This window comes from Talpa occidentalis, unplaced genomic scaffold (genome assembly GCF_014898055.3).
Source record: "Talpa occidentalis isolate TD23 unplaced genomic scaffold, MPIMG_talOcc4v2.1 talOcc4.11, whole genome shotgun sequence".
Taxonomy (NCBI): Eukaryota; Metazoa; Chordata; class Mammalia; order Eulipotyphla; family Talpidae; genus Talpa; species Talpa occidentalis.
Window position 1 is genome coordinate 32,509,810 of NW_023601104.1, and position 18,892 is coordinate 32,528,701.

Here is an 18,892-nt window from a genome sequence, read left to right on the forward strand (position 1 = left end):
TTTTTTTTTTTTTGGTCTGCTCCCATCTCTGCACCATCATTATTACTCTGAACTCAGGTTTTTCTTCTCCTTTCATTCTGTTCCAGCTACTCTGACTTTCTTTCAGTCTCTAGGAAATGCCAGGTATTCTTCTGCCTTGGGGCCTTAGCATTAGCTTTTCTCTCTACCTGGAATACTGTGCTCAAATATCTTTGACTTCTTCATCCCTCATCCTTCAGTTTCTCTCAGCTAGAATGTAACCTTCATGAAGGCAAGGGTTTTTCTCTTTCCACTGTTATGATACCCAGTTCTTAGAACGTTGCCTACAATATAGTCAATGCTTCCTTTTCTGTTGGTAAGAGAAAGAAAGAAAAAAATGAAACAGGAATCAGGACATGAAACTAAAACTCTTGGATATGAGGACTTGGCCATAGAAATGTGGCCTCTGGTTCTCTTCAGATCATCAGATTACACAGCTGAGAAGGGCTCTAAACTTGACAACTTTTCTGGTAGTTTCCTCTCAGTGTTTTTCTAACCTCTACAATTATGTTTTCATTTCTTTCCTCTTGCTTCAGAAAAATGCCTTTGAGTAGTTCTAATTGACTCTCACCTGGCACTGAAGGAATGTGACAAATGACATGTAATATATTGCCTTAACTTTCTGTCGCACTTTGTAGAAGCTAGATTGTTTCTCTCAACAGCCCTTTTGAGCCCCTCCTGCACTGGGTGCTGTTTGAGAGCTCCCCGGCATCTGCTGTTTGTCTGCTGTTTACTCAGTAGGCACTGTGCTTGCCATTCTGACCGCCCCTTACCTGAGGCTGCCTCTCCTCCTCTATTGGGCCTTTATGTTCCTCCTCTTGGTTTCTCTTTTGGATTGCATGTTGCCTCAAATAAAATCGCTAACAACATATGGCCTGTTATGATTCTCTTTTCCCAAACTCTCCCATTTTGTATATTTGTGACACACTGCAGATTTTGTGAAGATTGCTTCATAATATTTGTTTACCATCTGCTGCACTCTATTTGGTATCTTGCTAGGATTTTTTCCTCCATTTTAAGTGACATTAACAAAATCCAGTCAGTACATAGACTTTCTGGTTCTACTTTTGCTTCCCTAATGTGCTGGAAAATCATATTACTATGCTTCAGGCAACTAGAGAAGCCTGGAATTCTCATCGTGAACCAGTGTATCAGATTTATTGCTGCACCTCCCCCGCCCCCTTCTTGGTCATAGCCAGTAATGCTTTCTTGGTCAGATGGCAAAGAACCTCCATGTATAAGACAAAAAGAGTTCAGATTATTTTTTCCTACTTCTTTGTACTTAGTACCACTACTTTCTAGCATTCTTCACCAACATTTTATACCTTTGAAACTATTTGTGCCCTTTTTAACAAGTTTTTACAATTCCCATTAGAGTACTTTTTATTGCCGATCCAGTTTAGTAAGCAAAAGCCAGAGTCTTTTTGCTCGATATCTATGACCAGCTTTTTATTCAGAAAAATATTTTATTTTCATACTAAATTACTTTGTATGTACTTCCACTTTTTTGCCCTTTATTCATATCTGTCAATTCATTGTCCTTATCTTTTTGTTTTTCCCCAGCTTTATTGAGATATAATTGACATGTAATGATGTTAAAGGTTTATATTGTCTTTGTTTGATACAATAATATCTTGGAAAAAGAGCTCCCCCATAGCATTAACATCTTTAGCCAATCACATAATTACCATTTTCTTTTTTGTGATAAGAACATTTAAGGCCTATTCTCTTAGCAACTACCCAGTATATTATACAGTATTATTAACTATAATCATCATTCTGTACACCAGATGTGTGTACACTAGTATACACACTAGACCCCAAAACTTGCTCATGTTGTAACTGAAAGTTTGTACTCTTTGAAAAATATCTCCTCATTTCACCCACCTCCTAATCATGGAAACCATTATTCTCTATTTCTCTCTGAGTTTTACTTTTTAAATTTCACATGTAAGTTATATCATATAATATTTATCTTACTTCACTTAGAGTAATGTCTCAAGTTTATTAAAGTTGTCACACAAGTGGCTTTCTTTTTTGTGGTTGAATAATATTTCATTGTGCACATATATCACATCAAAGCTTTTCGTCTTTTGATAAACACTGACTGTTTTTATATCTTGACTGCTGTAAATAATGATGCAATGAACATGGGAGTGCAGATATCTCTACACCAGAACTGAGGCAGCTAAAGGAGAGAGAGCCTGCCCAGTCTGTTGTGCCCTAGGAGGCTGTGCACTTCTTTCAGCTGTGTTGTCTGTCATTCTCAAAATGTTTTTGGCATTGTCCTTTCAACTGCTTGTTTAAATCCACCACATAGGTTATTCTCCTGTTGATAGATCTTTATCTTTGAGAAGGATGGATTAGCTAAGTGAATTCTTAGGAATAGCCAAAAATCATTCGGAGTCCTACCTGACAGTGTGGGTGAGTGATTATGTGAGCAATTCTACCTTGGGTTAAAATGAGATTTGATGTTTCCACATGGTCTGCCTTCAGATTCATAAAACAGTTTTTGAAGACATATTTCAAAACTATTTTGAATTAGAGAAGCAACATTGAAATATGTATATTGTTTTACACTGCTTTTATAATACACTTATTCAAATAACCATTTTGGATATGTATTTTGTAAAGTCTTCTTATTCTCTAGTTTCAAGACTTATGTTATTTCAAATAGCATGAATTGTCATTTGAAGCTTACTATAGTCAGAGAGTAGAACCCAATACAAATGAAACTGTTCAGAAAGAGAAAGAGCTGTTAGAGTGGGATATGGGGATACGCGTACCAGAATTGCTTTGCATGTTAACCTTACCCTTGGCTTTTGGTTCTTCTGTAAAAAGGGACTGATAGTAATCATCACTGTCCTCATCATAGGATTGTTGTGAAGTTTTTAAGGAGGTACTGATAATGAAGCACAAATCACTGTGCCTTGTGTGTAGGTGTGTTCAATAAATGCTAGCCATTTCTATCATGCTATTGTGACATGATAAATTGCTTGGGAAAGAAGAATGGAGAAATAGAAGCATAGGGTACCGAGTAGAACAGGAAAAAAGTTCTGATAGTAGAAAAAGACTGACCTCTCTTAGGTTTTTAAAGTTCTCCAAACCAAGCCTGTTCAGTCATTCTCCAGCTATACTTGGTTTAACCTAGATACACTACAAATGACAGCTATAGGATTTTAATTTTCAGCTGTTCTTAAAATTTTCAGTTCTAATTTGTTGAGATTCTTACAACAACAGCAGCAGACAAACCAGTAACCTCAAAATCCTCAAAAATACGGTGTTAAGGATTTGGATATCAAGTTTAAAAATCAGTTGATTTGTGTTCCCTCCGGACATGGTTTTTGCAATTAAAAAATGCAAATCTTATCACTTTTTGTTACTTTTTAAACAGATGAAGATGAAGATGGTGATAGAATTACAGTGAGAAGTGATGAAGAAATGAAGGCAATGCTGTCATATGTAAGTACCTTATAAATGAGGACTATTTTTTAAGTGTTAATGGAATAGAAGCTGCTGTTCCTTGTTCTAGTGAAGATATGTAAGTAAGTCATAGTTGCTATCACATTTTTCTATATAATATAAGGTTTTCAAAGATTTCCTCACGTGAAAGTTAAGGCCATTCTTTTTAAAAGACAGTTACTGATCATATCATGAACATTAAGAATAATGCATCTTAATGACTTTTGCATTAGGTATGGTGCAGACTAAATGGACTATCAATTTCCTGTATTTTTTATGCAGTACTTAAAGTAACGGCTCATTAAAAATGAACCCCTGGGCTCTAAAAAATTTTTCAAAATCTACTTTCAACTGGAGATCTCTTTCACCCTTCCAGACAGATTATAGTTATAATGTAGCTGCAGGCTTAATATGGATACACGATTTAAAGATGTACTCTCAGTTATTTTATGCACTAACCATCTCTCTCCCCCTCCCCAAAATGAACTACAGGGTTACTTACTGAATCAAAATCATTTGAATATATCCTGAAATGATTTTTCTTTTGTGTTTCAAATTCAGTGAACATTTGCATTAATGTTTGTCTCAGGACTGAAGTAGATAAACAAGAGAAAAGGGTATATTTTTAAAACTTAATAGTACTAAGCTCGAAAAATTCAACTACAATGAAGAGACATTGTTTCCCGGAGTCTTGATTTGTACTTCTTCTCTTTTTATTTATTTATTTTTTTTGAGTTTGCAATTTGTTTACAAATCCTTCCCTAGTGGTCTTGTGGAAGGAGCTTTGGACTAGAAGTGGGGAGACCACTACTCTCCTTCTGCTTCGTGCCCTTAGGCAAATCACTTAACCTTTCTGTGCTATAGTTGCCTCATCTGTCAATCGAGGATAATAATACTTGTCCTTTCTACTGCACAGGGTCATTGTAATGATCAAATGGGATAATAGATGTGAAAGCCCTTTGAAAAGTTGGACGTTCTATACAAATGCAAAGTGATATGGAGAAATGATGGAATCAGTGCCTTTGCTTTTTTTTTGAGACTAATCTTAGCTAACAGTTAGGCAGTAGGTTTTTGATAGACTTCATCTTCAACCAGGGTATTGTTTCATTGTAATGAAAACTGTAAAATATCTGTATGGGTGTCCGCCAATACTTTAATTTAGGGTAGAAGGAAAGAGAACAAAAAGGATGGCATGATTAACAGAGCGTTGCATTCAGACCAGCGCAGAGTAGGAAAAGTCAATTTCCCATTGACTTCCCATTAACTTATTTGAGTCTTTGTGCAGTGAGAATTTAGAGCAGGGCTCATCAGTACCTTGAAAGGCAGAGTAGTGTTGTCTGCTGAAAGGCCTAGCACTGGTATTGATAGATTGGCTAACTCTCCAGAGAATGTGACATGCTTATTTTTAGAAAACACATACACAGATGGGTTCTAGTTTTTTCAACTATGTCCATTGCAGGGAACTGACATTGGTACAATTTCATTATGTCTCTGATGTAACCACATTTAGAGATGTGTTTTAATATTGTGCTTTTGGGAAGATCTCACAAATTGTGCTTTTTGAGAAATGTTACTACATATGAGCATAGTGATAATAATAATGATTGCTGTTTCTAAGTGTCCGCTATCAGATGCCTAAGGTAGTTAATTTTCTTTGATTTCAGTAATTACTTGGTGAGGTGGACGTTGTCATCCCTTTTTTTTTTTTGGATGAGGAAGCTATGTTTAAGAGACATACACAAGTACTACAAGCTAGAATGAATGTGAATGTGGAATTTAAGTTCAGCTTCTCTTTATGCCAAAGCCCATGCTCCTTTGCTGTTTTACATCATTTTTCTCCTACCCACCTCTTTGCACATTAGTATATTAGTACTGGGTCTTCACCACTATTAAATTTTAATGATTTTTCTCTATATAACATATTCCTTATGACTAATGATCATTTTCTCAAATGAAATATCTGTGTGTGTATTATAGGGAATTATACTTGTTCTTAAAAGTTTCTTAGACTTCTTGAGAACCATTTTTCAGTGTAGAAAGACATCATCCCCAAATATTTAACTTTCATGAATTCATCAATTTTCCTATTTAGATTGAGGGAATGACATAGTCATGGTAAATTTTAATTGTGTCAAATGTAAAAACATTAATAAAGTAAAGAAACTAATAAAAATGATTACTGTTAACCATTATAGATTTCTCCTGGTACTCATAGGAAGAAGATTTCTGCTTGTTATGACTTGTTAGGTTATTTTTGGGGGGGGGGGTCTAGGAACACTGTTACCATTAATTTACATGGAAAAATCTTTAAATATTCCCAGACCAATAAATAACCTACCAACCCATACCAAATAAGAATGTTCTACTTTCAGATAGCAGGGAAACTTCTATTTTATTAAAGAAAAATACTGGGGGTCATTTAAAGATTAAAACAGTGGGCAGTCATATTCCAAAAGGAAGGATGGCTATTAAAGTGAGTAAATTTATTTTTATGTAAAATGTACTACATTACTCTTGTTTTTATTAATTTGCTATGGATGGTGAAAACTTTTTTTTTTTTTAAATTGGCAGTGGTTCCTGTATTGTGTTCATTAATTCACATTAACAATTATTAAAGGATGGGAAACTGAGGCCCCCAAAGAATTTTAACTTAAAGTAGATCTCCACTCTTCTCATTCTGAGTGTTTGAGCAAGGTATTTGAAAATGAAAATGAAAATATTCCTGAGAAAGATAAGTTTTAAGTTGTTAAAACCTCAGTGGATTTCCTTTTCCTCTTATCTGTGGCAGTCGCCTCTACCATTACATGTTATTTGTTTACACACATTTAAAAAGTAAAAAACAGGGTAATTTCTTTTCAAAAAACACAAACAAGATTGGCTATCATTTTGATTTGTTTTGGTTCTTATGGTTGAAAATTCCTTTGGGTTCTGATTTTGCCATAAAGAGAACCATTTGAACTTAATCTCACAATAGATATTGTTTGATAGTCCTCAGTTGTTGAGCTATTATTAAAAACCTGCATTGGTCTTTATTTTTCAGGTTCAATTTGGCACTGAAAAATTTTGGTTCTAGAATTTGGGTAATGGTATAGGGGATATATTACAGATAACCACATGTTTACTGAAAAGAAACAGCTGCTTTTTTCATGTGGAATTCAATAAATTTGTGGTTACCTTAGTATGTCTCTAAATTTATATGGGGAAACAAAAATAGACACACTTTCCCCATAACAACTTTGTCTTTTTTTCCCATTGGTTACAAAGATTAAATAAATATCCTGGATCTCTGCATAATATTAAAAAAAATAATTTGCAGTGATCTGAGCTGAAACTTACAGAATTAGTTTTTTTCCCCTTGGATGCAAGCATTTTTTCTGGCTGTGGGCCAACAGAAGCTTAAGTTTTTATCAGTAATTTAAATAGATTTTTGTATTAGACCTGAAAATGTTGCCTTTTTAATTGAAAACTTATCAATTATTTAAATTGCTTACAGCCTTAGGCTGTTAATTTTATGTGTACCATAATAATGGCATACAGTGGTTTTTGATACATGTGACACATGGAATATCGCATTGTGGTGAGGATTTGTCATGACAATAGGTTGTTGTGTGCTGTTAAATAATAACCAACATATTAAACCAAAGTCTGTTGTCAGACATTAGTACCATTTTATGTAAGTTATTTAGAAGTTGTATTCTTTTCTTCATTAGATATATTTTTAAGAGATAATGAGAAGAAAACAAAGCTATAATAAATTGTCTTTTAAGAAAATGTAAAGTAATTTGGTCTCCAAGGAGATATTTAATGTATTGAGAGAATTCAGCAGCCAAGTGTTATTACAGCACCATTGTGATAGCTCTGCGTTTTGTTATGAGTTTGTGTTAATCAACAATCTGTTTTTATAGCGTAGTTTCTTGTAAGTTATGTTGTTAGAATATTCCACTTCTGGGATCATGGCTTTTCCTCTGACACTATTGTATCTTTTTAATTTCTCCATAAAGTATTTTTTTAATTAGAATTTGAAATGCTTTATTAGAAAAAAAAATACACCCACTGTACATATTCTGAAAACTACCTGATCATTGCTAATTATTTAAAGGACTCTGTTAAAAATTCTGCTAATGTAGTTTGAATTTTGTTGTTGTTCTTATTTTCCTTTCATTTTCTAAAAAGATTGAATATAGTTTGCTGCTTTTTTCCTTCAGTCTTTTTGTACTTGTTGACTGGTAGGACTGACTTCATTTCCTTACAGCATCAACAGACACTGCTGGATTTTGTTTATTGATTGATCATAAGCTTTATCTATCATTGAGACTCAGTTATAGAAAGGGGTTATATTAATGTTAGTCTCTGCTTTTGGGTGACTTTTCATTAAGAAACTCAGCAGTACATATTGCTTTTGTAAATGGATTCATATTTGTTTCTGCTCAATCAAAATGTCTAATAAAGCATACTGAGAAGCTTGCATGAATGGCGTGTCTGTGCTCTCTCTTTATATCACTTTTCCACATTTCCAGAGGAGTATGGCATGAATTTTAACTGTAATGCTTCCCATTATGGCAGAGACCTTGTGTTTTAGTGGAGTGTAAGTATTCCCTTTGGTGCACTTGACCATAGTGTACCTTCTTAGATGTTGGGTCCCATGGGAGAAAATACTTTTTGACCTCTGTAGCACCTTGTAAATTGGGGTATGATTAGCTTTGTCCCAGTATGCATAATTTGGAGATTGCCTCTAAAATCATACAGTTACTCAAGTAGAGTTGGAAGAGAACGTTTTATCCAACTATTTGATTTTACAGATAAGGAGACTGAAGTCCAGTGAGATCAGATTTGGCTGGAGGTCACATTGTTAATGAATGGGGAGGCCTACACTCGGACCCAGGTCTTTTGACACCTAATTTCTTGACTCCTGGAGATTTTAAGTGGTGTTTTTGTCTTGGCATCTTTTGAGGTCCTGCTGAAGAAGTTTTAAAAGTAGGGTTTTTTTTTTTTCTGATACCAAAAAATAATATTATTTACTAGAATGTCAGTGTACTTCATTTTGAATAGGAATGTAAGAAAATACTTTGTGGGCTTTTGAAGTTTTAAAGCTTTTGTCTACCTGCTAGGATAAGTTTTATTATAAAGTTCATTCCTACTTAGGGGCTGAACATTTAACAGCCTTGGGCCTTTTTTATTAGGAAGTTTTCTTCAAGGAGCAAAGATATTAGAAGCTCATCTTCTGTGGGGTGTTTTAATATGTCCCATATTATGTAGGTCCTACTTTGAATTTGATTGTAAATCAGTCTTCAGTGAACAGTTAGTACTCTTAACTCAGTGCAGTTCATCCAAACAACTGATAATGCAGTATATTTTTTGGCAAGGTGGAGAAAAGGTAATCTGAATGAGAAGGGGAAACTGGATGAGGTATAAATTTTTTTTTGGAAAATTGTTCCCTTTTTTAACTCAAATAATGACATATTCTAACCTAGTTTTTGTTTTGGTTCCTCATCCTAATCAAAGAAAAAGCTTTTTTTTTTTTTACAGAGGCAGATTATTTTAACTCCCTTCTAAGTTCTCTGGCATACTTACATGTAGTAATCTCTTATTTAGTCCCTGTTGTGAAATATCTTTGGCCATCTTTGCTGGCAAGAAGCAGAAACTGGGCCTCCCTGGTGGCGTAGGCAGTTGAGCTCAGCACTGTGAAGCTGTCTGCAACCTCTGCAGCGCGGGTTCAATCCCGGACGGCTGGGGAGCTACACACATGGCGCGCCAGACCTCTCCTGTCTTGCCCGCTGCTCCCCTCAGCAGTGTATTTCAGTCTGCCTGTTCTGTTCCCCGCTCTGTCTCTGGTAAATCCTCTTACCCTCCCACACATCTGGCCTGAACCCCAGTTATTGTATGCATGAATTAAAAAAAAAAAAAAACAAACAAAAAACCAGAACCTTACTCAAGTCTGTCTCAGAACAAGGAGTTTATTATGTGACTCATAGAAGCAAAGTAAGAGATCAGGATAAGTAGGCCTCTGCCTACGTGGCACCAGGGCTCTCTGGGGACAGGAGTTTTGGACCACCAGTGTTTCGTTCTTAATGTGACTATGTTCCTAGTTTAGTTCCATTTCTGTGAAGAGCTCAGCCTAGCCTATAGTTTGGTTCTTCTGGGGTCCAATGTCATGGCAGCTGGCATGAGGGAACAAAGCTACATGGTACATCAGTTAGTCCCTTGGCTGCTGCTAAGAGCTTCTCTTCAGAGGCGATACGGGCTGTGAGGAAATGATGGGCCGCTAGCATTAGTATTACTGTGGGGCACAGCCAAGGTGTCAGGCTCTAATTGGCAGCTCCTAATGAACCTCAGTGTTCTCAGGGGCCCTCTTACTGGAAATGTGGGATATTTTCTACATTTTTTTTAAAGTATTACAGGATAATCACAGATTTTTTTTTAAAATTTTTATTTTACATCATTATTTTTGTACAGTGTGTGCTTTCTCCTCTCAGGTGTAGTCCCCGAAGAATTCCCAACACCAATCTTGTGCACCATAATCATAGTCCCTTATGCTGTTCCCTCCCCTGTTGTTTTTTTTTTTTTTTAATGATTGTCTTTTTTTCTTTATTTTAAGATTTATTTATTTATACAAGCACTGGGTGGTACAAGCCAGAGGCACAGGAGGGTGAGAGAATTCACCAGAGACAGAACAGGGAGCAGAACAGGCAGAAGGACTGAAATACACTGCTGAGGGGAGCAGCAGGCAAGACAGGAAAGGTCTGCCTCGCCATGTGGGAATCTCCCCTGCCGGCCAGGAATCAAACCCGCGCTGCAGAGGCTGTGGACAACTTCACAGGGCTGTGCTCAACCCACTGCGCCACTGGGGAGACCCCCATCCCCTGTTTTGATCACTCCCCCGCAGAATGTCTCTGATTTATGGTTGCTTGTTAATTTTTTTTAACTTACTTTTTTCCCTGACCCCTTGTTTTGGTTCTCCTATATTCCTTCTATAAGTGAAACCATCCAATTTTTTTTTCCCCTTCTGGTTTATGTCACCGAGCATAATCCCTTCAAAAGTGAGTGTAAACTTGCTACAATAAAGTTAGAAGAATTTAGTAAATTATCAACCTAGGAAATATAATGTGTCCCAAAATATATAAATTTAAGGTCTTGAAAATATCAAAGCAAGTTGTTCCTCTCTAAATGCATGGTTTACATATATTATGTATTCCTTACTCATTTCCCACTGCCTTTTAAAAAATTTACTTATTTTTTTAATAGCAGTCGAGCAGTAAGCAAGTAGGCTGGATCTTTGTAAAGCGCTGCCAGAACTGGCTAAATAAAGCAATCTATTTATAAGGGAATGTCACTTTTGGCCTGCTGTCTACATAGCCTGATGGTCCTGTTTTATTTAAGTGGCAGATCCCCTGAAGCTACTATTTAAATTTTCCTATTATAGAATTATAGCAGAATTGCTGCAGCCTAGAAATCAGGGGAAAGGTCAGTGTAGACACTGCCCCAAGCTAACTATCCTTATGACACTGAAAGCTTCAGCTGAGAGGATCCTACAAGTTTTGGACCCATTGCTGAATACAAATTTCAACTCCTTCTGCCAAAGCACATTACCTTAAACTTAGCCAAGTTGAATTTCATCCGTTACTGGTTGCCCAAACATTTATTAAGACCATCTGGAGCTCCCTAACGTCCTTTATGGTTTTATTATCCAAAACAAATCGTGTTATCATTAAATTTGGTCAACTTGATGTCTTTCCCACTTTCAAATCATTAATAACTACGTCTGTCTAATAACATTAGCCAATAAACAGGCTGCAGAGTTGTTCCCTGTTGACCTTTTCACTGGAAGACATTTTACTGTGGTTTCCTTTCTCATCTTCTAATCAATCCACAACCATATGTGGACCCTTGGTCTGCAGTCATTTACGGAAGAGCAAGTGCACAGTGTAGTCAACTCAAGGCAGGGCAATGAGTTATTAGGTGGTGTGGAGACCTGAAGCCAGGCAAGTAAATGCAGCTATTAATTTTGTTCTCAAAATAGATTGGCTTTATATATTATATTTGAATATTGGAACAGTTACCTGCTTCTTGAGAGGTTAGAGTCCCAGAGGAAAAGCCTCTCAATGTAAAGTATAAGAAATAATTGAGGGCCTCCCTGGTGGTACAGTAGGTTGAGCGCAGCACTGTGGAGCTGTCTGCAGCCTCTGCAGTGCGGGTTTGATTCCCGGCTGATCCACATGGCATGGCAGATCTTTCCTGTCTCGCCCGCTGCTCCCCTCAGCAGTGTCTTCAGTCCATCTGCCTGTTCTTCTCCCCACTCTGTCTGTGGTGAATCCTCTTATCTTCCCGCGCTTCTGGTCTATACCCCAGTTCTTGTATAAAATAAATCTTAAAAAAAAGATAATTGAAAGAAGGTATAACTGATGACACATCTGAGTGGTTTTACAGTTGAATTTGTAGCCATTTGACAGAGTTAAAGATGTTGGGATCCTCTTTGTGAAAACTATTAACTATGGACTGCACCTTGGTGGTTAGTTTATTGATTGCTGCTGTAATTACTGACTGAGCGACATATAACAGATATGCTGGCAGAAATTGACAAAAAAAGGAATTTGAAAATTGTATAATTAGTAGGAAAAACCAGTATGCATATTCTATATAAGTTGAATTATTTATACTAAGTATGTTGTCTGTTAGAATGTATGCTAAGGAGTGATTTAGGCAACTATTATAAAGGTTTTGAAATAATAAACCAGATTTGAGTGTAAGACTTGCCACTGAGTAAGTTTGACAGTATCACCAAATGAAAATAGTTATATCTGTATTAGTTCCTGTCTGCCTCCTCGAAAACATTTGTGGAGCACCTAATATATATAATGCACAGTGCTAGATACTGTATGACAGAAGTTTGTTAGGTTTCTGGGGAAAGAGGCTTTTTTGAAAATCTTAGGGAAGTTTTTTATTCTTTTCCCAGAAAATTCACATAATGCAGTATTTCACATATAACTTCAGTGATCTCCTAAAGTCCATGTAGACCTCAGGTTAATCCTTCTGCCATAGAGATAATAAAATACACAAGACTTGGTCCTTGCAAACAATGTTTCTTAAAAGACCCTTTAACTTATTTCATTATTTATAGTAATCTAGTAATTGAGGGAAGTGGGAGAGCTCTGACTCATTCATCTTTGTAAAACCTACCTTTTTACCTGGTCTAAACATTTAGTGATTTAGTTTAGTGGTTTCTGCATCTCCCTATTGTTATGTTCATGTTTCCTCTATTTAGTATTGCTTGGGATTGGGAGGCTCATAGCATATGCCCTATTTCATGAAGTTTTTCAAGCATTTTTTTCAGAAGGTATCTATATATCTGTTCCTTTGATTTTGGTCTTCCTGGCATATTTAAGGGGTGAGCAAGATAGAGATATTCCCCATTTTTACAGTTGAAGATACTGAGGACCCAACAAATGACATGTCTTTCTCAAGACCACACAGCTCGAACATACTAAGCTGGGTCCAGTTTGATCACTTATTCTTTTTTTTTTAAAAAGATTTATTTATTTATGCATACAAGAACTGGGGTGTAGGCCAGCGGTGTGTGTGTGGGGGAGGGAGAGAATTCACCAAAGACAGAGTGGGGAACAGAACAGGCAGACTGACTGAAAGACACTGCTGAGGGGAGCAGCGGACGAGACAGGAGAGGTCTGCTGCGCCACGTGGGTCAGCTCCCTGGCCAACTGGGGATCAAACTCATGATGCAGTGGCTGTGGACAGCTTCATAATGCTCTCTTTAACCCCTGCGCCACCAGGGAGACCCTGATCACTTATTCTTACAGCCAGTTTTCCATACAGTAAATATTTATCAGATAACCAAATAGCAACTACCTGGTTAAGTGCTTTAGTAGGTGCTGAAGTGCAGTGAACTATATAGTTCATTCCTTCAAGGAGCTTTTGGTCCAGCCGGGGAGATTAACAAAAAAGGAAACAGTGTTCAGTGTGAGAAGACAAGAAAAACTCCTAATTGCAAGGCAGTGATGAATGCTATAATGTGCTTAAGCATTAGATGCTCTGTGAGCGTGAAGAAGGAGCACCTGATCTAGCTTTGGGGACAGAGAAGGCTTCCTGAAGACAGAGATGGGCCCAGGTGAAGTAAGCTAGGATGGAAAGGGTGTTTCGGTAGAGAGGACATTGTGTTTAATGGCTCAGGTGAAAGGCTGCCTGGTACATTCAGGAGGGGCTACCTGTGATTCATTGTGGAATGGACAGAGATATGAGCTAAGGTTGGGAAAGAAGGTGACCTAGATCATGAAGGACCTTAGCTTGAGAGATTTGAGAATTGGGGAAGATGTGGAGTTAATAAAGTAGGAAGATATAGAGTTAATAAAGTAGGAAGATGTAGAGTTAATAAAGAATGTGGGAAAGGAAAAAAAAAGAGATATGGTCTGGATTACTTCCAGATACCTGATTTCTGAAATGATGTCATTCATTGAGGCAGTGGATCCAGGTGGCAGAAGACATGTTTAGGACATGAGGGAGGGGGCAGATAAGGACCTGTTGAACTTGAGGGGCCTCTGGACAAAAATTGGATATGTTCTGAATCGTAAGAGAGAAATCTGGGCTAGAAATAAAGATTTGTGATTCATCAGCTCCTAATTAGTCTCAATGACTCCTTTGGTAATTGAAACCTTTGAATTGGCTGAAGTTAACTCAAGGAGAGTATAAAATAAAAAGGGAAGGTTGATGAAAAACCATGGGGAACTCCAGCATTTAAAGGAAGAGGAGAGAACCACTTAGAGGACACTAAGTAGATTGGTTAGAGAGATAGGAGGAAATCACAGGGTTGTTGCAGAAAGAAGGAGAGGTCACCAGTCAGCACAGCTTGTCTTTGCATCGCACCCTGCTGCCTTTTGCTTCCCCAGCTGGTGAAATAGCAGGTGACATGAGCTAACTCACACAAGATGTGAATATAGAAGGAAGGCTCTCCAGCTCAGCAGTGTACCCAATAGTCCCATTTATTTGGTTAAATGTTTTGAGATATGAAAAATGTGAGATAACGTACCTTTTAACTCTTAAGTAGTAAACATACCTTTCAAGTTCTGGGTGTATGGACTAGAATAGAAGTATTTTTCTTATGTCACTCATAAACCTAAAGCTTTTTCTTTGTCTGTGAAATAGGGGTACTGATATTCCCAGAATAGGAAAGATTTGTGAGAAATTAATTGATTAAATATAAATATATAATACTGAGTCTAACATGTCGTAGGTATTTGGTGAGGATACTTGTTTCTCTGTGTGTGTCTCACTCTCTGCCTCTTGTCTCTTTTTAGTAGAGAACTTATGCCTTATAAAATTAAGCTGTGCAGTTTTGGAATTCACATTTTTGTATATGGCAGATTTCCATAAAGAAAAAGTGTTGTAATTATTGATTGAATTGTGTTGTTAGAATTAGAATTAGGTTCATAACAAATAGGAGCACTCTTTGATAAACTTGCAAATAGAACAAAGCCAAAAATTGTACTTGCTATCCTCTTGTTGAATCTGACCCTCTGTTTCAAATTAATTAGATTTTTGGATAAGTATGCTAAACTTTGTCACATCCTTATTAAAATTGCTTAAAGATTTTGAAGAACATCTCAGCGGGACTTTGAAACTAATCCGAGTCAGGTACTGGAGATTCCATTAGCAATCACAAAACTGATTAATCTTTCACTTAGTTAGCTTATTGATTATTGCTGCAATTACTGCATGTTGCAGATTCTGCAAGGGATACCAATAGAATTTATAACTGCTGCTGGTTATTCAGTTTAAGTTCAATACTTTGTACTTTTTATACATACCCTTTTTTTTATTTTTAAATGTTGGGATGCTTCAACTCAGGAAGTGCTGTGCTTAATACTGTTTTAGTATTAGGAGGTTCTCTTTACAGTTTCTCAGCATTACAATCTATAGAGTGTCTTCACTAATTCTATTGCAGTTTAATTTTGAGCGTCACAGTAACTCTTTGCAGTACAGTAGATAGCTTTATTCTCATTCTGAGGAAATTGAGGTTCAGTGAGGTTAAATGACTTCTTGAAGTTCGTAAGCAGCAGAATCAGAATTGAATCTCATTTCAATGAGCAAATATTTATTCAACACCCACTATGTGCAAGGCTTTGTGTGAGAGGTAATAAAAGCCCAGAATAGTGATTCAGCTAAGAAATTAAGGCTCCATTAATGTTACACTGGTCATTTTGTTACTTTTCTGTCCAAACCACCTTGAGTATCTTGGCATACAGGTTTAGGTTTTTGTTTGATTGTTTTTTTCATTTTTTTTTTGGTCAGGTAAGAAGTCTTATATCTGTCATCATTGCATGTTTTATCTCTGTTTAGAACAAAATGAAAACAAATCCCTTTAAAGGAGAATATATGAAACACCGAGGATCAGGATCTAAAAATAATTTGTTTTCCAGTTTATTAAGTGCTTTCCTGTTTTCTCATATGAGTCTCACAGTAATCCTGTGGGTGGATACCATCTTCATTTCAGAAATGAGTACCTGGAAGAAACAGTATTTCCTCACTAAGGGCATGTTCTAGCAACCACCACTGCTGAGACTCCTGGGTTTGAGTTCTCTGACTCCTGAGCACCTTGCTCATCTCACTGGGCAAGGCAGACCTTGTGGCTCATCGGCACCCCTCTATCCTAGGAGACACTACTTGTGGCCCTGCATTTTATCCTTGTCTCTGAGGGAATGCTATATAAACAGTGGCCTGAGCTCCTAGACCTGCTGCTTCCTTAGCAGCCCCTTCGGCCTCACCAGGGCTGCTTCTCAGAGGTCAATTGCTTAGAGTTGGCCTACGCATGGTCTTAATTACTGTCCCTTATAGCTTGTCTTTGATGGTGAATTACTTTGCTTTATGGAACACAAGTTTCCCTGTTAATAAAAATACAGATCACATCTAGTATTTTAGCAGAAGAAAACATTCCTTGGATTTGGTAGAATTGTAGAAAATAAAAAACTGATCCTAACTACTTGCTTTAGAGAAGCTGATAACTGGCAAGTGGCATACTAAGTATCAATACTGTGACTGTGTTAGTCATAGTACAAAGAGATGTTTATAGATTGCTAAAAAATACTCACAATCATTATTTGTTTATATAGCTTGCCAGTTGATTTGGCACGGATCTGAAGTGAAACCATTTTTACTTATTTTGTGGGGTAAATAAATAAAGTTAGAAAACAGGTCAATTTCATGCATGCAAGGTTTTATAGTAGAAAAAAAATGCATTGCACCTGTTCTGACCCTTTACATTTGAGGTTATTTGTTTTCAAACTTGACCCCAAGTGCCATTTCAGACAACTCTATAATTAATTTGTTAGATAAAGCATAAGGATATTTTATTTGTTTTGATTTCTGGCACTAGGGTGGAGTAGTAGCTGGAATTACTAACCTATTGTATGTAGCAGTTAATTAAAGAAAAGCATTAACTATAGGAGAACACCACCACTGCTGTTGTCTTGTATCAGTATAAAAAGGCAGTAATTTTTTTGACAGCCACTGATTGGAAAGTTGCTTGCAGCCTTCCAGAAGCAAGGGGGTACATGCTGTGGATCAATAACCGGCAAATTTTCCATTAAAAAGAATACCTGAGCAATGTTCCAAATAGCCACTGGCATCTTAATTTTCCATGGAAACCTCAAATACTTGTGTGCTGAGGACAAGTCATTTTCGAACAATTTTTCCAGACTACTTGTTAACAGTTATTGCTGTCCCAAAAGGTTGACAGCCTACATGATTGATATTTCATTTACTTGTCATCACTGTTTGAATAATGGCGGGTGCTATATTTCTGTGGTTTTAAGGACTATAGTCTCCTGAAAGACATTTGCCTTAGTATGTATTCCAAAGAGTGTGTTGCACGTGTTTTTGCTGATATATATATGTGTATAATATATGTGTGTATGTATATATATATGCACACACACACATCACACATATACATATATACGTACACACACACCATTTTTATATCCATAGAAAGAAAGGATTGGTTTCCTTTACAGTTTGAAAGTCCTTGGAGTACAGGGTACACTTACATTAATTCATAGGTATCAAAAATCTGCTTTCACTTTGTTTTTTAGGCCAAAGAACTTTAGATTTGTTAACTAGTGATTTCCAAGATGATGTAACATTTTATAGCCCTCCCCCTTATTTTTGAAGAAAAACAATTATAATAACCTTAATGTACATAAATGGAATAGGGGGACATATATATCTTGTAAAAAGAAACTTTTTTTTTTTTTAAAAGAGGCATGCATTTTTATTTATTTATGTATTTATTTATTTGTTTGTTTGCTTATACATGCATTGGGTACAGTCAGAAGCACGGGAGGGTGAGAGAATTCACCAGAGCCAGAGCGGGGAGCAGAGCAGGCAGAAGGACCAAAGTACACTGCTGAGGGGAGCAGCGGGCGGCAGGAGAGGTCTGCGCGCCATGTGGGACCCTCCTCTGGTGGCCGGGGAGCAGCCGGGGATCGAACCGGCGCCGCAGAGGCCAAGGGCAGCTTCGCAACCCAGCGCTCAACCGCTGCGCCACCGGGGAGGCCCAAAAGAAACTTTTAAGATTATCAGCAAACAATGATTATCAAGGAGGAATTTCCTGGAAATTAAGTAATAAGCATTTGTTTTTAGTACAGAAATACCAAGTTCTGTTCTGTGATAGCCCTTCAAACAAAATCAGCAGTTTTTTTGGTTGATACTTTCCTATCAGGACCATCATTTCATTGTCGGTCAGGTGTTAAAAGAAGCAAAGGCACTGAAGCCATCTCCAAGTTAGGTGGGCAAATGCTTATTGATTGGCACATAAGGGAAATGGGAATCATGAAAATACAACCTACTGAATGAATTAATGAAAGAATGTGGAAAAAATTTTTCACTCAAAAGTTTATTTTTTGTGCACAGAATATTAAAGTGAAATTTGATATATTTACTAAAGTGTTTTTAAGACTAAAACATCAAAGGTATGCTTGCTTAAAATTGGGCTACTTTGTAAATAGTGTCATCTTTGGGTGAATCATATTTTGTTTGCTCATTTTACAGTCCCTAGAATTTAGATCTAATCTGTGCATTTTATACCCAAATAATGTTTGATTAACTGGTATATGGGTAGGTCTAGGCCAAATGTGAGGTGTCTTCATTTTTCTTTGCAGATTCAGGGAAAAAGTACAAGAGACAAGTTGAGAAATTTCTGCTAAAATGCTTTTTGTAAACCATTGTTACCTCAATTAAAAACAAACAAACGAAACTCTATAGACTGAAGAAAGTAATAAAAAGATATTAAATAAATGCTTTTTTGTTGTTATTTTTAATACCTATCATTTCCAAAACATTTCTAGAGATTAAATACTAATCTAAAGTCTTAACCAACATTTTTTACTTTTAAAGATAAATGACCATGTGG

General features: G+C 36.7%; 1 protein-coding gene across 5 annotated transcripts in view; it reads left to right on the forward strand.

Annotated features, from left to right (window-relative positions):
- MAP2K5 (mitogen-activated protein kinase kinase 5) overlaps positions 1 to 18,892 on the forward strand; it is a 243,722-nt gene that overhangs the window by 14,203 nt on the left and 210,627 nt on the right. For all 5 annotated transcript variants that reach the window (XM_037502787.1, XM_037502788.1, XM_037502789.1 and 2 more), the window contains exon 3: positions 3,413 to 3,480. In XM_037502787.1, the coding sequence (XP_037358684.1) occupies positions 3,413 to 3,480 (68 nt within the window). The remainder of the gene's footprint in view (positions 1 to 3,412; positions 3,481 to 18,892) is intronic.